This window comes from Equus caballus, chromosome 1 (genome assembly GCF_041296265.1).
Source record: "Equus caballus isolate H_3958 breed thoroughbred chromosome 1, TB-T2T, whole genome shotgun sequence".
NCBI lineage: Eukaryota > Metazoa > Chordata > Mammalia > Perissodactyla > Equidae > Equus > Equus caballus.
The window spans coordinates 21,668,323-21,683,654 of record NC_091684.1 but is presented as its reverse complement, the minus strand read 5'-3'; the positions used below and the strand labels follow the sequence as shown (position 1 = coordinate 21,683,654).

At 51.1% G+C, this 15,332-nt stretch overlaps 1 protein-coding gene across 1 annotated transcript; it reads left to right on the top strand.

The window, feature by feature from the left end:
• Positions 1-601: 601 nt before the first annotated feature.
• On the top strand, positions 602-13,723 carry DUSP5 (dual specificity phosphatase 5). Its single transcript, XM_023639603.2, has 4 exons — positions 602-1,482; positions 6,277-6,425; positions 9,305-9,524; positions 12,276-13,723. The coding sequence occupies exons 1-4, from the start codon at positions 1,104-1,106 to the stop codon at positions 12,680-12,682; spliced, it is 1,155 nt and encodes a 384-aa protein (XP_023495371.1). The 5' UTR covers positions 602-1,103; the 3' UTR covers positions 12,683-13,723.
• Positions 13,724-15,332: the final 1,609 nt, after the last annotated feature.

The following is a 15,332-nucleotide window of genomic DNA, read 5'->3' as shown; positions in this document are numbered from 1 at the left end:
AGCCTGGGATTATAGTTGATCCACAGATAATCCCCCAAATCCAGAAGCCACCTGGACAGTCGGCTGGTCTGAGCTCCGTCAATGGAAGCATGTTGATGCTGCAGCTGATTTCACAACAGATTTTCCAGGGGCCAGAAAACGGCTCCACAAAAAACAGTTATTCTACTTATCATTGGAAGGTGACAGAGAAAAGGACTGTCAATCCTTGGAGGGCAGAATCCATTTGGGGAGATTAACTTGCTGGCTCTTCTCTCTCCATTTTTACTTTTGGGTACTTTTATTATGGAAAATCGCAAACATACAAAAAGTGGAGAAAACAGTATAATGAACCCCCAAGTACCCATCACTCAGCTTCAACGATTACCAACACAAGCCCAAACTCGAGTCATCCATAACTCATCTCTTGAAGCAAATCCCAGCTATCATCTCATTTCACGCGTAAAGACTTTGGTAAGCATCGGAATCCATTTCTGACTCATCTGAGGGCACTAGCCAAGGGCTCCCCTTGCTCTGCCTTACACGGTGCCGGCCCCCAGCAGGTTCTGAACCTACGTCTATGAAACTCAAAGCCCGATTGTGCGGCGCCGGCCCTGCCTCCCCCGCTTCCTCTTCTTCCCGCACAGCGTGGGTCACCTCGGCCCCATGGCGTTCCTGACACCCCACCGGCAGTCCCCGGTGATGCGCGAGTGAGTCTCTCCGAGCGATGCCACAGAGAGCACACGGAGGCGCCTTCCACTTCCTCCTTCTCCGGCTGACTAACGCCGTCCGCCCGGCCCGCGCCTCCCGCTCCCCGGGGGCGTGGCCACAGCCCGAAGGGGCGGGGAAAGCCCATACTCGGCCTTATATGGGCAGCCACGTCACCGGCCGCACGCTCATTCACATAAAACGCTGCGCTGCTGGCGGAATCCCCGGCTTCTGGGGCGGCGAGTGGCAGGGCTCGGCGCCCAGCGTGCTGGGCGGGAAGGAAGAGTTGAGCGGCCGCTCCGGCACACGGCTCGGTCGGCGGGCCGCAGCCCCGCGGGTCGCCCGCTTGTGCCTCGCCAGCGGGCACCCTGGCCGTAGGCACTTGCGCGGCGCGCGGCGCGGAGCCGCTGGGCGGCGGCATGAAGGTCACGTCGCTCGACGGGCGCCAGCTGCGCAAGATGCTCCGCAAGGAGGCGGCGGCGCGCTGCGTGGTGCTCGACTGCCGGCCCTACCTGGCTTTCGCCGCCTCGAGCGTGCGCGGCTCGCTCAACGTCAACCTCAACTCGGTGGTGCTGCGGCGGGCCCGCGGCGGCGCGGTGTCGGCGCGCTACGTGCTGCCCGACGAGGCGGCGCGCGCGCGGCTGCTGCAGGAGGGCGGCGGCGGCGTGGCGGCCGTGGTCGTGCTTGACCAGGGCAGCCGCCACTGGCAGAAGCTGCGCGAAGAGAGCGCCGCTCGCGTCGTGCTCACCTCGCTGCTCGCCTGCCTGCCCGCCGGCCCGCGGGTCTACTTCCTCAAAGGTGAGCGCGTCGGGGCCGCCGATCCCCTGTCACCCTCCCCGCCTCCGCGCCAGGACGGCCCCGGGCTCTGGGTCCCCTCCTTGCGTGGGGCGCCCTCCTCGACCCTGGAACCCGGGAAGTCTCCGCTTGCCGAAGTCTGCACTCTGGGGCCTGACGTGCGCTAGGGCGGGCACTGCCAGTGTCAGCGCTCAGAGCTTCCCCCTCCCCACCCGCGTTCCTCGAAAGCGCCTGACGGCCTCTGCGCCTGCCCGGGTGGGTTGGTTACGCAGCGGTTGCTTAGCAGTTTGGGGGCCGTCGGCTCGTGCTGGGCGCGGGCCCCGTTTCCTGGCGCGGGCTTCGCAGCTCTCCCGGGGGCCCGGGCTCTGGGTCTTCCTGATATATCGATCTGGCGGGATCAGCAGGTCGCGACCTCCCCCCAGGAGAGTGGCGCCATGGTGTCCCCTTTCCTGCCGCCTGGACAATTAACGTACGTTAGGCTGTGTTCACCGACCCCACTTGCCTTTTTGACCCTGGCGAACCCCTCCCCTTCCCTTCCATTTCGTTTTATTGCTTTTTATTGTTTTCCTGCGGCCTCCCCTTCTCCTCTCAGGCGTTTCTCTAGCTCAGTTTGGAGCTAACAGCCTTCCCACCCTTTCCACCCCTTCCCTCCCCCGCCCGGGGATCATCCCCGGTTGAGTCCTGAGCCAAATCAGGGCCAATCTCCCGCTATCAGCCCGGGATGGGAGGCGGGCCGCCTAGCGAGCCAGGACCTAAGAGAGGTGCCGCAGGGTGGCGGAGGAGGGGATTCCGTGGCCTTTGGTTTGTGAGACCCCCAGAAACTGTGCCACCAGTCTGTCCATTACACCTGCTAGGGAGATGATTTTGACTTCCGGTGGTGAGTGAGTGACTGACTCTCAAGCTTAAGACCTTGATTTCTGGGTCACTTCCCATGACCGCTCCCGCCTCGTATTTGAGTCTGTTGTACCCGCACATGTATGGGAGACCTAGCCCGCAGTGCACAGATGAGGGCTCAGCCAAGGCTGCGCCTGGAGACCCCTCCAACTCTGGTCCAGCTCCCTTGAGATGTACAGTGTAGGGCCCTGTTTTAAAATCCTGCAATTTGCGGAATTTCACACAGTCGGGCCAGGAGATTCCAGAGGCGCTTGGGCAGCTCCTACCTCTATTAGCACCTCTTGCAGACTGTCCCCTGTTGTTCCTGTTAGGGAGATAACAGAGGCAGAAGAAGATAATCTTCCTCTTCCAGCCAGGCTCAGCCCCCAGGGGACCGAGGTATGCCCTCCAGGCTCTGCAGAGGTTTCTCACGTGGCCCCTGATTTCTTTCTCTTCATGATGTGGTTTTTGTCTCCTGCTCTTAGCGCTGAGTACAGGAAAAGCTTCCCCCTCCCCAGTAGCATGAAAGATTTGTTCCAGGAAACCCCTCCTGGTCCTGCCCCTGCTCCCCACCCCTCCCAAACTGCCATGCTGACAGTTTAGAAATTACTTCACCGCAAGTAGGCAACTCTGTAGACTCACATCTCAGGAAAATAAATGTTTAAAAATTTTAATGAAAGTAACATACACAGGTAAAAATTTGAACAGCACAAAGGCTGTACAATAAAAATTGGGTCTTCCGCACACTCTAGAACCCAGTTCCACTCCCCAGAGACAACCATGAACCGTTTGTTGTTGATCTTTAAATAAGTTAATTTTCCATGAGTATCTTTAAAAAACAGAATGATTTTGTGTATTTCCTCTTCCTGACTCTTTTACCCAGCTAGATCTTGGGAGATTTGTCCATATCAGAGCGTATGTGTCTGGTTCAGTTTTTTTTTTTTTTTAAAGATTTTTTATTTTTTTCCTTTTTCTCCCCAAAGCCCCCAGTACATAGTTGTATATCCTTCGTTGTGGGTCCTTCTAGTTGTGGCATGTGGGACGCTGCCTCGGCGTGGTTTGATGAGCAGTGCCATGTCCGCACCCAGGATTCGAACCAACAAAACACTGGGCCGCCTGCAGCGGAGCGTGTGAACTTAACCACTCGGCCACGGGGCCAGCCCCTCTGGTTCACTTTTTAAACCAGTCCCCTGCTGATACCCACTAGGTTGCCTCCAGCCTCACTGTTTGAAGCAGTGTGATCCAGTATATCTTTGTCCAAATGTGTTTTAAGATTTTATTTTACCTTTTTCTCCCAAAGCCCCCGGTACATAGTTGTGTATTTTTAGTTGTGGAGCTTTCTAGTTGGGGCATGTGGGATGCCACCTCAGCATGGCTTGATGAGTGGCGCCATGTCCGGGCCCAGCATTCGAACCGGCGAAACCCTGGGCCACTGAAGCAGAGACTATGAACTTAACCTCTCCGCCACAGGGCCAGCCCTGTGTCCAAATGCTTTTGCATGTGCACTGTCTTTCAGTAAAGTTATAGAATTGCCAGGTTGAAAGTTATGTGCATTTTAAATTTCAGTAGAAATTGCTTGATACTTACCCTTATGACACTACTAAATGTTAAGTTGTTGCCAAAGAATTTTTATTTCTTTACCCAACTCATGTCCAGATATGAGTTGAGGTTTTAATCTAGTGGCATCTGGGATCTTGGAGACAATGCCTTTTTACACTTCCCTTTAAGCGCTGCCCCCCCCCCCCCCAAAACTCTGTTGAGATGATAACCGAATGGTGGTGTCAGTGCCAATTTATACATCCATGCACTTTCTCTGCTCTCCTCCCCTGGTGATGCGGTGGTGATGGAAAGCAGAATCCCTCTGAAGAGGGTTGAAGCAGCCAAAAGTATTGCCAGGGCTCTTGCGACCCAAGTGAGGCACCAGAGAGGAATGTTCTGTCTCTCCACGCCTCTGATGGAAGTGGGTGGAAGACAGAGACCATCTAATCTGGAGGACTCCTCCTGACCCCAACTTGAAGAGGCAGGGCCTGTTTATCTGTCCCTCAACTACACTGAGACTCTTTGTCTGCCTGCCTTATTTTGTCAACAGGCAGGCAGGACCCAGCCCACACGTGCACCTCCTGTCTGTCCTCCTAACAGCCATCTCTTAAGTGCTCTATTTAAAGCCAAGAGCTGGGGCAGTCTGAAGGCTTCTCTTTCCCAAGCCTCATTCTGAGGTTTAGGAGGGCCTGGGCCACTCTTACTCCAGATTCCCATCCTGTATCGCTCACTTTGTCTCTTGGAAACCAAAATGTTGAGGCCCAGGCACAGGAAGTGATTTACTAACTAGGGACACCTCTTCCGAGGAAGCTGTGGATCAGTGTAAGTCTGGCATTCTCTCTGCCTCCTGGAAGAGGAGGAGGCCAGGGGCTACGGTGGAGGGGAGGGGAAAGCTAAGCCACAAACACCTCTACCACCTTCCGCCTCCAGCCTGGCCTCCTGTCGTGACCGGGGACATGGTCGTTGGAGAGGACCAGAAGCTCGTCCACATAGGCCCAGTGGGCTATTTGTTGAAGTGACCACAGGGGAGATTTGGGTGTACTGAATGGGGGCGGGGGCAGTTCCAGCAAGCTGAGAGGAAGCTGTAATGGCAAGATGACTCATTCTAGGAATTGGCCGCAGCTTCTGGGAGGGAGCTGGAGACTGTCATGTAATCCATTAACCGTTTGTCTGCTGCAGGGGTTTACAAAAATCACCATGTGCTCCACATGGGGCTGTCACCACCCCAAAAGACAGAAGGAAAAACGGGCTTTTAGGAAAATAACACGGTCCCAGAATGCATATTTCATTGATGACTTGACCCCAAGTGGATTCTCTGGGCCAGAAAAAGGCAGAAGCAGCTTTTCTGGAGGCTCTAGAAAGTGACTTAGGTTTCTTTGGATTGGAAACCAGGGTTTCCCCAGACGAAGCTGGCCAGTTCACCCCTCAGTGCTTGGCATTCTGAAGCTTCCAAGGCCACTTTTTCATGTGGTTCTTCCCCACTGAGTGTACTGGGCCTGAGAAGTCTTATTTATATGCTCAAGTCCCTGTGAGTTGGTCAGAGTTTTTACCTTAAGTGATCCATTTGGAGAAGTTTAAATGTGATATTAAGGATTTTTACAGAATCGTACCTGCCAGTAGTTGACTTACATTTTGAGGGCTCCTGGAGGGGAGAGTAATAAGGAGGTAGAAAGGGAGGGTACGTGGTCATCAAAAGGAGAGATGGTTTTTACTTCTGGGGACTGAGAATTAAGTTCAGAAGCCTCATTCCTCCAGTTTGGTTTACAAGGTAATTAACTAGATTGATTACTCTTAATAGGACCTATAGAGAGGATTGTCGCCTCTGTTCTCAGCGCCCTGGGAGTGAGAAAGGGCAGGGCTGTTTTACTGCCTTGAGTGTAAACCTCAGGTCAGCCCCTAGTCCCTTATGAATAGGGGGAGTTCCAGCTAGAATCCAGTTTAGAGCTGATGGGCTAGGGACAAAACAGACCAGTTTAGGAGTATCTATCTTTCGAATGAATGAAATTCTGGATAATCACATCTGCATTTTAGATAAACAAGAGAAAAGTTTTTTTTGTTTTTTGGAGGGATTTGGTTAATATTTGCTGGATGTCAGATACATTTCCTTTCACAGTTTAAGCCGCTTCTGATAGACACAAAAGGTTAATCATTGCCTCCCTGAACTAGAGCTTTTTAGAAGTATGTGTGTCATGTGTGTGTGGGTGTAAAGCCCATTTCTATTCTGAAACTATTAGTTGGTTTGACTCAATTTTTTTTATATGACCAGAATCTATATTAGCCAATATTTTTGACTGTTCCACACTCAGGGTATTGATTAATTCTGGGCAGGTTCTGACAGCCTGAGAAATCAATGCTTACATCTGTCTTACTTTTCTTTTCTTGAAGGGGGATATGAGACTTTCTACTCAGAATATCCTGAGTGCTGCGTGGACGTAAAACCCATTTCCCAAGAAAAGATTGAAACTGAGAGAGCCCTCATCAGCCAGTGTGGGAAACCAGTGCTCAACATCAGCTACAGACCGGTTTATGACCAGGTACATGGCTGTGGAAGTGTTCTCCCATCTCCTGGCTCCATTCCTTCTTCAGCACCCTGACTGCCAACCCCCGCCCCCCCACCCCTCAGTAACCACTCAGCAACCAAGGTGGTTGGTTCTCTTGTGGCTCACGGTGTTGGCAGAGCCCTCTAGCTTTAGAGAGCCTCTGTTGCTTGCCAGCTTGAGTTTCCATCCAAGAATAAATGGGCTTCCTTCCAGCAAACAAGCTGACAAGAGCAAACGAGCCACAGGATGCTTGACAGCTTCTGGAGAAAAGGGGAAGTGAAAGATACATTATTATTAGCTGGCCTGGGAGATGCAGAGAAGCTTCGAAATATCGGTTTAGGTTCTCTGAAGATGTTTCAGAGCTGACTTTTAGGCTTCCGGTGTTGATCTTCTTTGTAATTGTTCCTGTTCCAGTTTCTACATACCAACCCAGTACTGTCAAGGCCTGTCTTGTTGGTATTTTTAACTGAAATGGGGCAGGGGGAGAAGTTGAGAGGGTTGTAGAGAAACTATTATTTGGATGGTAAGCAGGCTTCTCTAAGGGTTTCTAATTTCATAAATTCTGAAACCAGAGGAGACCAAGAGACACTAGAGGATTTCATGTTTCTACAAACGTGTGGGTTTTTTTCCTTCCAAGAACTGTACTTTCTGACAACTCATTAAAGGAAGAAAAAGTGGAAGGCTCAGTCAGGGGGTTACCTATGATGCAGGAAGATGACAAAAAGGGGAGCGATGACCCAAATCTTTTCAGAAACCAGAGGTTAAAACCCACCTTCCCAATTTACAGAGGGAAAAACTGTCTCACGGCCACTGAGATGATTGATTTGCAAAGCATCCTGCTGCTCGGTTCGTGGCAGCACTAGGCCCAGAACCCCCTTCTCTTAACTCCCTGTTCTGGTTCTTTTCAGGACCTTGTTCTGTTTTCCACGTGCCTTCTTTCACAAAAGGGTCATTCTAGACACCCGACTTGGTGAGAGGAGCTTTTCAAGTTTTTCCCACAAAGTAAGACCATATCCAAATCATAAGAAGGAAAACATCCAGATGCTGCCTAAAATGCCAGCTGCCTGCCATGAGCAGAGCTCTGCCCCTGGGGATGAACTTCTGAGTAAAGCCAGGTGACCTTTCCTTGAATGGGATCCTTGGTCAGGAAGCCTGTTAGCTTGGCGTGGTGCCAGGGTTGTTATTTTGTTTGTTTTCCTTTATTAAAAATACTCACGTGTTTGATGAACCCTTGGCTTGCAAGCTGTGGGCATCCGGCCTAGCTGGATTTCTATTTTTGTTTGTTTGGGTGGCGTTTTCCCCTGGTTTCTCAGAAAGTGAAAGAGAAACAAGAATTGGCAGGATGTTGTGAGAGCACACAGACCTTTGGCCAAGTGAGGACTGGGGAGGCCCTGATGTGTCTCCAGGGTTCATCTGGGGAACCCCCTCTTGCTATTTCTTAGAAGCTTTTCTGCATTGAGAGAAGCCAGGCGAGATGGTGTTAACCTTTGGTTTCTTCCTCTTGAGTCTAAACAGAAGATTCAGAAAAGGAAAGATACATGGTTTCAGGGGTGTGTTGGGCTGAGCGTCAGAAGTTGAATGAGATCCCAGGCCTGGTAGGCCAGCGTTTACCAGGTTCTAAAGAGAGAGAGATCTATGTAGGTACATCTAAAGTGTTAAACCCAGGGGCCAGCCATTGTAGGTGCTAATGAAAATACTGGTTGTTACTATTATTACCTTTTGTAAAGTTCTCTATAACTTTCTTCCAAGCGGCCAAACTGACCTTTGCTGTAATATTTGACTTCTCAGGAAAGAAAAAGCAAACACCACAGCCTGGGTAATTTGAGAATTGCCTACTGCTGCTGGCCCTGGTCCCATGCCCCTTTCCCTAGTATGGGTCTGGCAGAGAGTTTCCATTCCGCTCTTATTCTGGGACAGGAAATGGAAACACAGGAAGCGGATGGATGATATGGGAAAGGTTCCCAAAGACACAGCCCCTGTGCCTCCAGCTCAATGTTTCCCTCTAAATCTCCAGGGGCTCCCATTGTTCCAACATCACTGGCTTCTCTTGCCACCCTGGAAATGCTGAGCTGCCAGAGTTTGACTAGCTAGCAGGTTTTTTTAGCTTTGCCTCAGGGTCGATGGTCTCCTGGTTCTCATCGAGATCCTCCTTAACTAGAAACCTGGTGTGTGGGGGGCCTCCCAAAAGGATGAGGATGTAAGCTTCTCTCACCAAACCCTTGAGCCCACACAAAGAAGATCAGGGGTGGGGGAAGCCCCTCCGCTCATGACCTAACAGCTTTTCTTAATCTGAGAATTCCGGGGTAGATAGTAGTTCTTTTCACTTCTTAAGAAGCATACTTTTTTGTGGGAGAGGGGACCCATTTTAACATCTCTGAAATCTGGGTGCATCTGAGGATCAACAGTGTCCTAGGTTTGGTGACATACAGTATATAAAACCTCGGTACTGTAGAGGGGGCAGCTCACCTTGTTGAACCCTTCCCCATTTTATCTAGAAAGAAACCGAGGTTGCCCCAAGGTTAAAGGGCCTCTTGGTTCTTCCCATGATGCCACACTGCTTCTCATCCTTGGCAGCATAGGAAGGCTGCTGGCATTTCCTACCTCCTTGATATGTGCAAGAAAATGAAAATCTATGCTGTGTGGGCTTTGCTGTCACTGAGTCACGAGGCTACAATGTAGGGTAGAGAGTTTGCCAGGATGGAGGCTCCACCTACACTCTGGGCTGAACTGCCCTGGCTCTGAACTCTCTCTACCTGGAAACCAGAGAGGGAACCTCCTACCTTAAAACAAACAGGTCAGGGTTGTTTGGTTTCTTCTCCCAAATGAGCAAGCTCATCCAGTATTTCCTGGTCGTCTTTTGCCCCTGCTTCCAGGGCGGCCCCGTTGAAATCCTTCCGTTCCTCTACCTTGGAAGTGCCTACCATGCATCCGAGTGCGAGTTCCTTGCCAACCTGCACATCACGGCCCTGCTCAATGTGTCCCGGCGGGCCTCCGAGGCCTGCACGACCCGCCTGCACTACAAATGGATCCCTGTGGAGGACAGTCACACGGCCGACATCAGCTCCCACTTTCAAGAAGCAATAGACTTCATTGGTAGGTTCAGCCATTCGCCCTCAGTTGTTTTGGGAGCCCCCTAGGGACACGTGACCTCGGATTTTGACGTACTGATGGGGGCTACCTTCACCAAGAAGAAAAGTATCTTGTGTATGCAACCACCAACAGTTGGAGCCAAGAAGGGACGCAGTCACCGAAAAGGCACGGGAAGATTTGAGTTGCTACTAATAGGAGCTTTAATTAGCAAGATAAATGAATTAATTCAATTTTATGGCCGTGCTCACTGCTGCTCTTGTTTTTGTTTGTAGCTGGGCGGGAAGCAGAGGACCTCCGTGCGTAATGCTCCACGCCAGGGAAGCAGGGGAGGGAAAGAAGCACCCTAACCGTGCTTCTACGTAGGTTGGGATATTTTTAAAAGCAAACAGAAGGATGGAGAGCACACTACTTACGCACTGAGCCCCGAGGGCCCTGGCAGCTTTCCATAGTTTTTGGCAAACTGCTTTGAGGGCAGTTTGTTTTGCATTTTCAGCTAGTTTTGGATTAAAGATAGCACTTGACTCAAGCTCCATGCTTTACGTGCGGGAAAGTTGGCATCTTTTGCTTCCTTTGTACATTCTGTGAGGCAGTTTTCATTTATTCCATTGTGTAGACCTGGAAACCTCTGGTCCCTTTGCCTGGAAAAGGCTTTGAGCTTTGGGTTTCCAGCTCCTCACTGTAGCCTGGGTCGTTCCTCTGTTTGACATCTTCTTTTTCCCCCATCCCTCTCCCTGGGGGACCAGGCAGACCGTTTTCTGTCTCAAATTTGCAAGCACCAGACTTTGTGGTCTCGCCTCCCTTTCCAGAGTGCTTCCTTCCCTTTAATGCGCATAGTTGGAGCTGAGATGTATCCTGTTCTGAAGGATGTTGGAGGGGAAAAGGCAGATGCTGGGCACAGCAGTAATGACTTAGTGCAGGTAGCAATTAAAGGCCCCCCATCAGCCGCTTGGTGGGCCCTCTGCTTGTCACACATGATTTCTGCTCTACAGGAAACCCAAAATGAGAAACTCGCCAGAGGCGAAAGGCTGAGCCTGTCCTCCTTGTCCTCTGAGCCTCTGGGTTGAGATGATTCCCTCAGAGTCTCTGAGAGGCAGCCGAAATGATGGGTTCAGGGTGGGAAGCCCTTGACTTGTTCTCCCTGTCCCTGGGAATGCCTTGCCCTTCTCAGCCTGTTATTTAATTACCTAGATAGCTACTCAGTGAGGTCATGAAACCCGCCCCTAACCATGTCTCAGAAGCTTCCCTCCCCATCCTGTGTGTGTATTGTCTCTGTGTACACAACCACACAAACAGTGTTTTGAAAGCACAGGATGCTTCTCCCCAGACTCCTTGCCTTGCTGATAGAAGGAGGGACTGAGGCCGAATCGCACTCACCTCTTCCGAGGGCCATGTGGAAGGCAAGCCCTGCAGGGGAGAGTGGGGTCCGGAAGCCGTGCACTCTAGGCCTTGGGTGTGGCAGTGGGCCAGTTAGAAGCTAGACTACAAAGGAAGCCAGTAGAAGCAAAGGAAAGTCCGAGCCACGACCCTGTAATCCTAGGGATTTGGGGTCTCTCCTTTGAGCTAGTTTACAGGGATGGTTTTTTTCTTTTGAGTCAGAGACTGAATTGGGGGCACCTCTAAAGAGCTAACCTGGGGTGTCCTTTGGGATTTTTGTTCTGATGAGGAAACTCCAGGGTTCCTCCCTCAGTCCTGAGAAACTTGAGCTTTTAGATCTTGCAGATTCATTGGCAAACTCCTTGAACTTGAAAAGGAAGGTGGGTAAGGGGGCTGACTTTACTTGCCCTTCAGAATCTTGTGTTTTTGCATTCTGTGGCCTCACGTAGTGCCAGGTACATCTAACTTCCTGTGATGTAATTGTTTTCTCACTAACAAGACAGGGAATTGAAAGTCTATTTTTTGTGGGTTTTGTTTGATGTGTAGATATGTTTAGCCTTTTACCCCTTCCCATTTTTATCAGTTGTTGCTCTTTTGGGGGGGATGAATAGAGCAGAAAAGGAAGCCGACCTCCTTGTTGTCATATTGAGCTAAAGAATGCTAACTGATGGTGGTAGCTTTATAGCAGTGACTCCCATTGTTGTGCAAGATGGAGTTTGTGAAAGCCATTTATATCCTCCATCTTGTAAGCGTCACTTAGCCAGGGCTATAATTAGTGGCTGTGCACTATTTATTGTGTTTGGTGATGGGAACCCTGGGGACCCAGCCAAGCATCCGCCCTGGCAGAGCCAGACAGGGTGCCCGGGAAGGCTGGCAGGCCTCCACCAGGATGGGGGCTAGGTCATCACCATTAGAATCAGACCCAGAGAGACAAGAATTGTTTCTCCAAGTCAGTCTTTGTGCCTGGGACCCTCAGGAAAATGTGCATACTCAATAAAAACTTGCATGCAATTTGAAGGATTTTCCAGTGTCCTCTTGAAACCCATCCATGGAACCCAAGTTAAGATGGCATCCCTGGGAAGCGATTACTCCCGGTCTAGCGCCTCTAATGGCAGAATCTGTGCAAGTATCCTGGAGAACTGGAAAGCTGCTCTAAGGACTATAAGGGTCCTACATGGGGGATAGACAGTGGTAGGACCCCAAAAGCTCTATCCTCACCAGTGGCAATTAAGGACGGGCAAAAGTCTCATGTGGGACCACAGCTGTTGAACTGGCATGACGGTTTGATAAGTAGGCCACTTTTGTGTTTAATTCTTATGTTTTGGCATTGCCTTTGGGTTCCAATCCCGGCTCATTCCTACTGTCTTTTCCTCCTTCCAGACTGTGTCAGGGAAAAGGGAGGCAAGGTCCTGGTCCACTGTGAGGCTGGGATCTCCCGTTCACCCACCATCTGCATGGCTTACCTCATGAAGACCAAGCAGTTCCGCCTGAAGGACGCCTTTGATTACATCAAGCAGAGGAGGAGTGTGATCTCACCCAACTTTGGCTTCATGGGCCAGCTCCTGCAGTATGAATCTGAGATCCTGCCTTCCACGCCCACCCCTCAGGCTCCCTCTTGCCAAGGGGAGGCAGCTGGCTCTTCATTCAAAGCTCATTTGCAGACACTGAGCCCTGACGTGCAGGGTTCCTACTGCACATTCCCTACCTCGGTGCTGGCGCCAGTGCCCACCCACTCGACAGTCTCAGAGCTCAGCAGGAGCCCCATGGCCACAGCCACATCCTGCTAAAACTGGGATGGGGGAACCAGCCCAGCCCCAAGAACAACTGTGATTTTGTTTTTTAAACTCGTGGACATTTCATACCTGTGCAATACTGAAGACCTCCCTGTCCCACTGCCCCAGTGGGATGGTAATGGTCACCGGGCTTGCAAACAAACTTCAGACTGACCTCGGGGATAGGTTCTCGGGACTGAAGGAAGGCCAAGCCATTAGGAGAGCACAGCGTGTGCTGACTACTGTACTTCCAGACCCTCTGCCCTCTCAGGACTGCCCAGTCCTTGCACCTCAAAGTTCGCCTTTTCATTTCAAGCGTAAGGCAATAAATACCTGCAGCAACGGGGGAGAAAGCAGTTGCTAGACTGGGAGAAAAGGCAGTTAATGAAGCCAATTCATTTTGAAGGAAGCACAATTTCCACCTTTTTTAACTTTGGCAGACTCAGCATCTGTCTCTGTTGCTTCAGGACATAAGCCAACCACCATCTAGTCAGGGAAGTAACCCTGCAGGGTTTGTAGGGACATGACCTATGCTGATTGGAACCCTCAGATGTTTCTGAGACGCCGTCTTGGGGTCCAGTGGAGGCAGCTGGTTGAAGTAGCAAGACACAGACCCTTCTGGGTTTCCTTTCCCTGTGGGTTCTTCCCTGGCTGTGGACTTTGGCATGATTCTCATTCATACTTGAACCTTTCTCCTTGCACCTCTCCTCAAAGCAACTCTTGTGTCACTTGAAAAGAGTTCTTCAGACCCTAGACCAAAAATCACCCCTTTGAGGTGGTGGCAGTGGGTGCCAGGAGAAAAGGGGTACCTGCTGTTGGGGTCAGTGGCATTGAAACGGTCGTTTCCCCAGCTTGTTGTCCTTCTGTGTGCTTGTCTCATCTCTTGTGACACTTGTTTTCTTCCCTGCCCCTGGGGGTTGTCTTCAAGCTGTTGACTTGTGGGATTTTGCAATGTGGTACTACTACTTTTTTGTCTGTAGGTTTTATTTCTCCAGGGGAAAAGGCAATAATTCCCTAAAATCCAAACAAATGTGAAGAAAAGCATTGTTGTTGTTGGTTGTTGTTGTTGTTTTTTATAGTGCAAAATAAAAATAGTTTAAAAAAAAGGGCACTTCTTCATGTTGCGGAGTTGTTAAGGTAGAATACCTTTAGCTGGCGCCCCAGCCTGCTTCACTGGGTTGTATTTCCAAATGAAGTCTAGGGTGGTGGTGGTGGACGTGCAGCTGTAGGCGTGAGGCTGTGTATCTGCTCACCAGCTGGCGATCTGAACAACTGCTTTCCTGCTGAAGGCTTCCCTAAGCTCCTGTGCAAGAGAAGTCCACACGGAGATGCAGGCGCACGGGGAGGTGGTCAGAGCACCCAGCCACTCTGGGCTCTTCACTCCCGTGAGCCCAGGCAGAGAGTTTGACTGGAGCTCAGATTCTTCATCTATGAAATGAGTGAACTGAGCTGGATGATCCCGAAAGTCCCTTAAAGCTCAAGGCCCGTGACTCTAGCAAGCCTAAGTGCCAAGCTTGTGATCAGCGTCCCCCCTCCAGTGCCTGGCAGGCACATGGCAGACACTCAGAAAAGGTTGGGAAATGGCCAAGGGATGGAGAAGTGAACTGGAGGAAGGTTCACCTTTGCCTGCCCCCCTCTTTTTACCCTTGGAACTAATTCTTCAGATAATTCAGGAGTTCCAAGGTAAATCCCTCAATGAGTGGGTTTAAATCCACGGCTGAGTCAACTTGTCTTCTGAGTGATTCCCTTTGTGGTGGAAGGAAGGGGCCGTAATGACTTCTCCCCATGGCTGCCTATGCCTCCGCTCCAGCCTAGCTCTTGGAGCCTGTTTCCTTATCAGAGGAAACCAGGAACTGGCTGTTATTTACACCATTCCAGTCAACCGGTGCCCGACATGGAGCTTCCACCATACCCCTTGCTTCTGGAGGGCCCAAGGAGGCCTCCAGCTCTCTCAGCAGGCACCGTGTCAGCAAATAGCAAGATGCGGGCTGAGCCCAGGGCAGCCTAGCTCTTTCTAAATCTCTCCCCTCAGAGGCTGTGGTTGGGGCCTTGCTCCTCACATGCTTTCTCCTTTCCCCAGCTCTCCCTCCACAGGTTTCTTGGAAAGTCCGCAGATCAGAACGCCACCCACACTGGGGAGCCCGCATTTCCTTCAGCTCAAGCCCCTCTTCGGAATCCAAGCAGGGTTTCCATGGAAGAAAGGGGAGTGAAGCGCATGGACAGGAGGAAGTCCTGGGTTCTAGCCCTCACCCCGCCCTTAACTCCCGTGCTTTGCAGCTAATCTCTAACATCTGTGGACCAAACTTCAGGGCTTGATCTAGCTGATGCTTGAGGTCCCTCCCCGGTCTCACATCTCTGAGCCTCTGCTCAGCCTTGGAATGTGCCCTGGAAGCTTGCCCATTGTGCAGGCCTGTCCAGGTGCCGAATGGCTGGAATGGGAAGCTGGGTGCAGGCTGGGCAGAGGTGCTAAGCTGCATCCCGCTTGCTGACATTTGCTTTATTGCATTAAAGTCTTTCTCTGAAGGGTGAGTAAGTCCTCTAAATCAGGCGTATGAGGATTGCTCATAAGCCAGTGAGTCACTGGAGGGTAAGCCAAGTGAAGCCCCACAGCTGGGGATGGCTCTGCAACTCTCACTCCCTTAATAATCTCATTAATTACACCTTC

What these genes read in the sequence shown, in the direction of transcription:
- DUSP5 (XM_023639603.2), top strand. Translation starts at nt 1,104, where the DNA reads ATGAAGGTCACGTCGCTCGACGGGCGCCAGCTGCGCAAGATGCTCCGC. An exon ending in GCGGGTCTACTTCCTCAAAG is followed by an intron (nt 1,483 to 6,276) that starts GTGAGCGCGTCG and finishes CTTTTCTTGAAG; the next exon opens with GGGGATATGAGACTTTCTAC. An exon ending in AGAAGCAATAGACTTCATTG is followed by an intron (nt 9,525 to 12,275) that starts GTAGGTTCAGCC and finishes TCCTCCTTCCAG; the next exon opens with ACTGTGTCAGGGAAAAGGGA.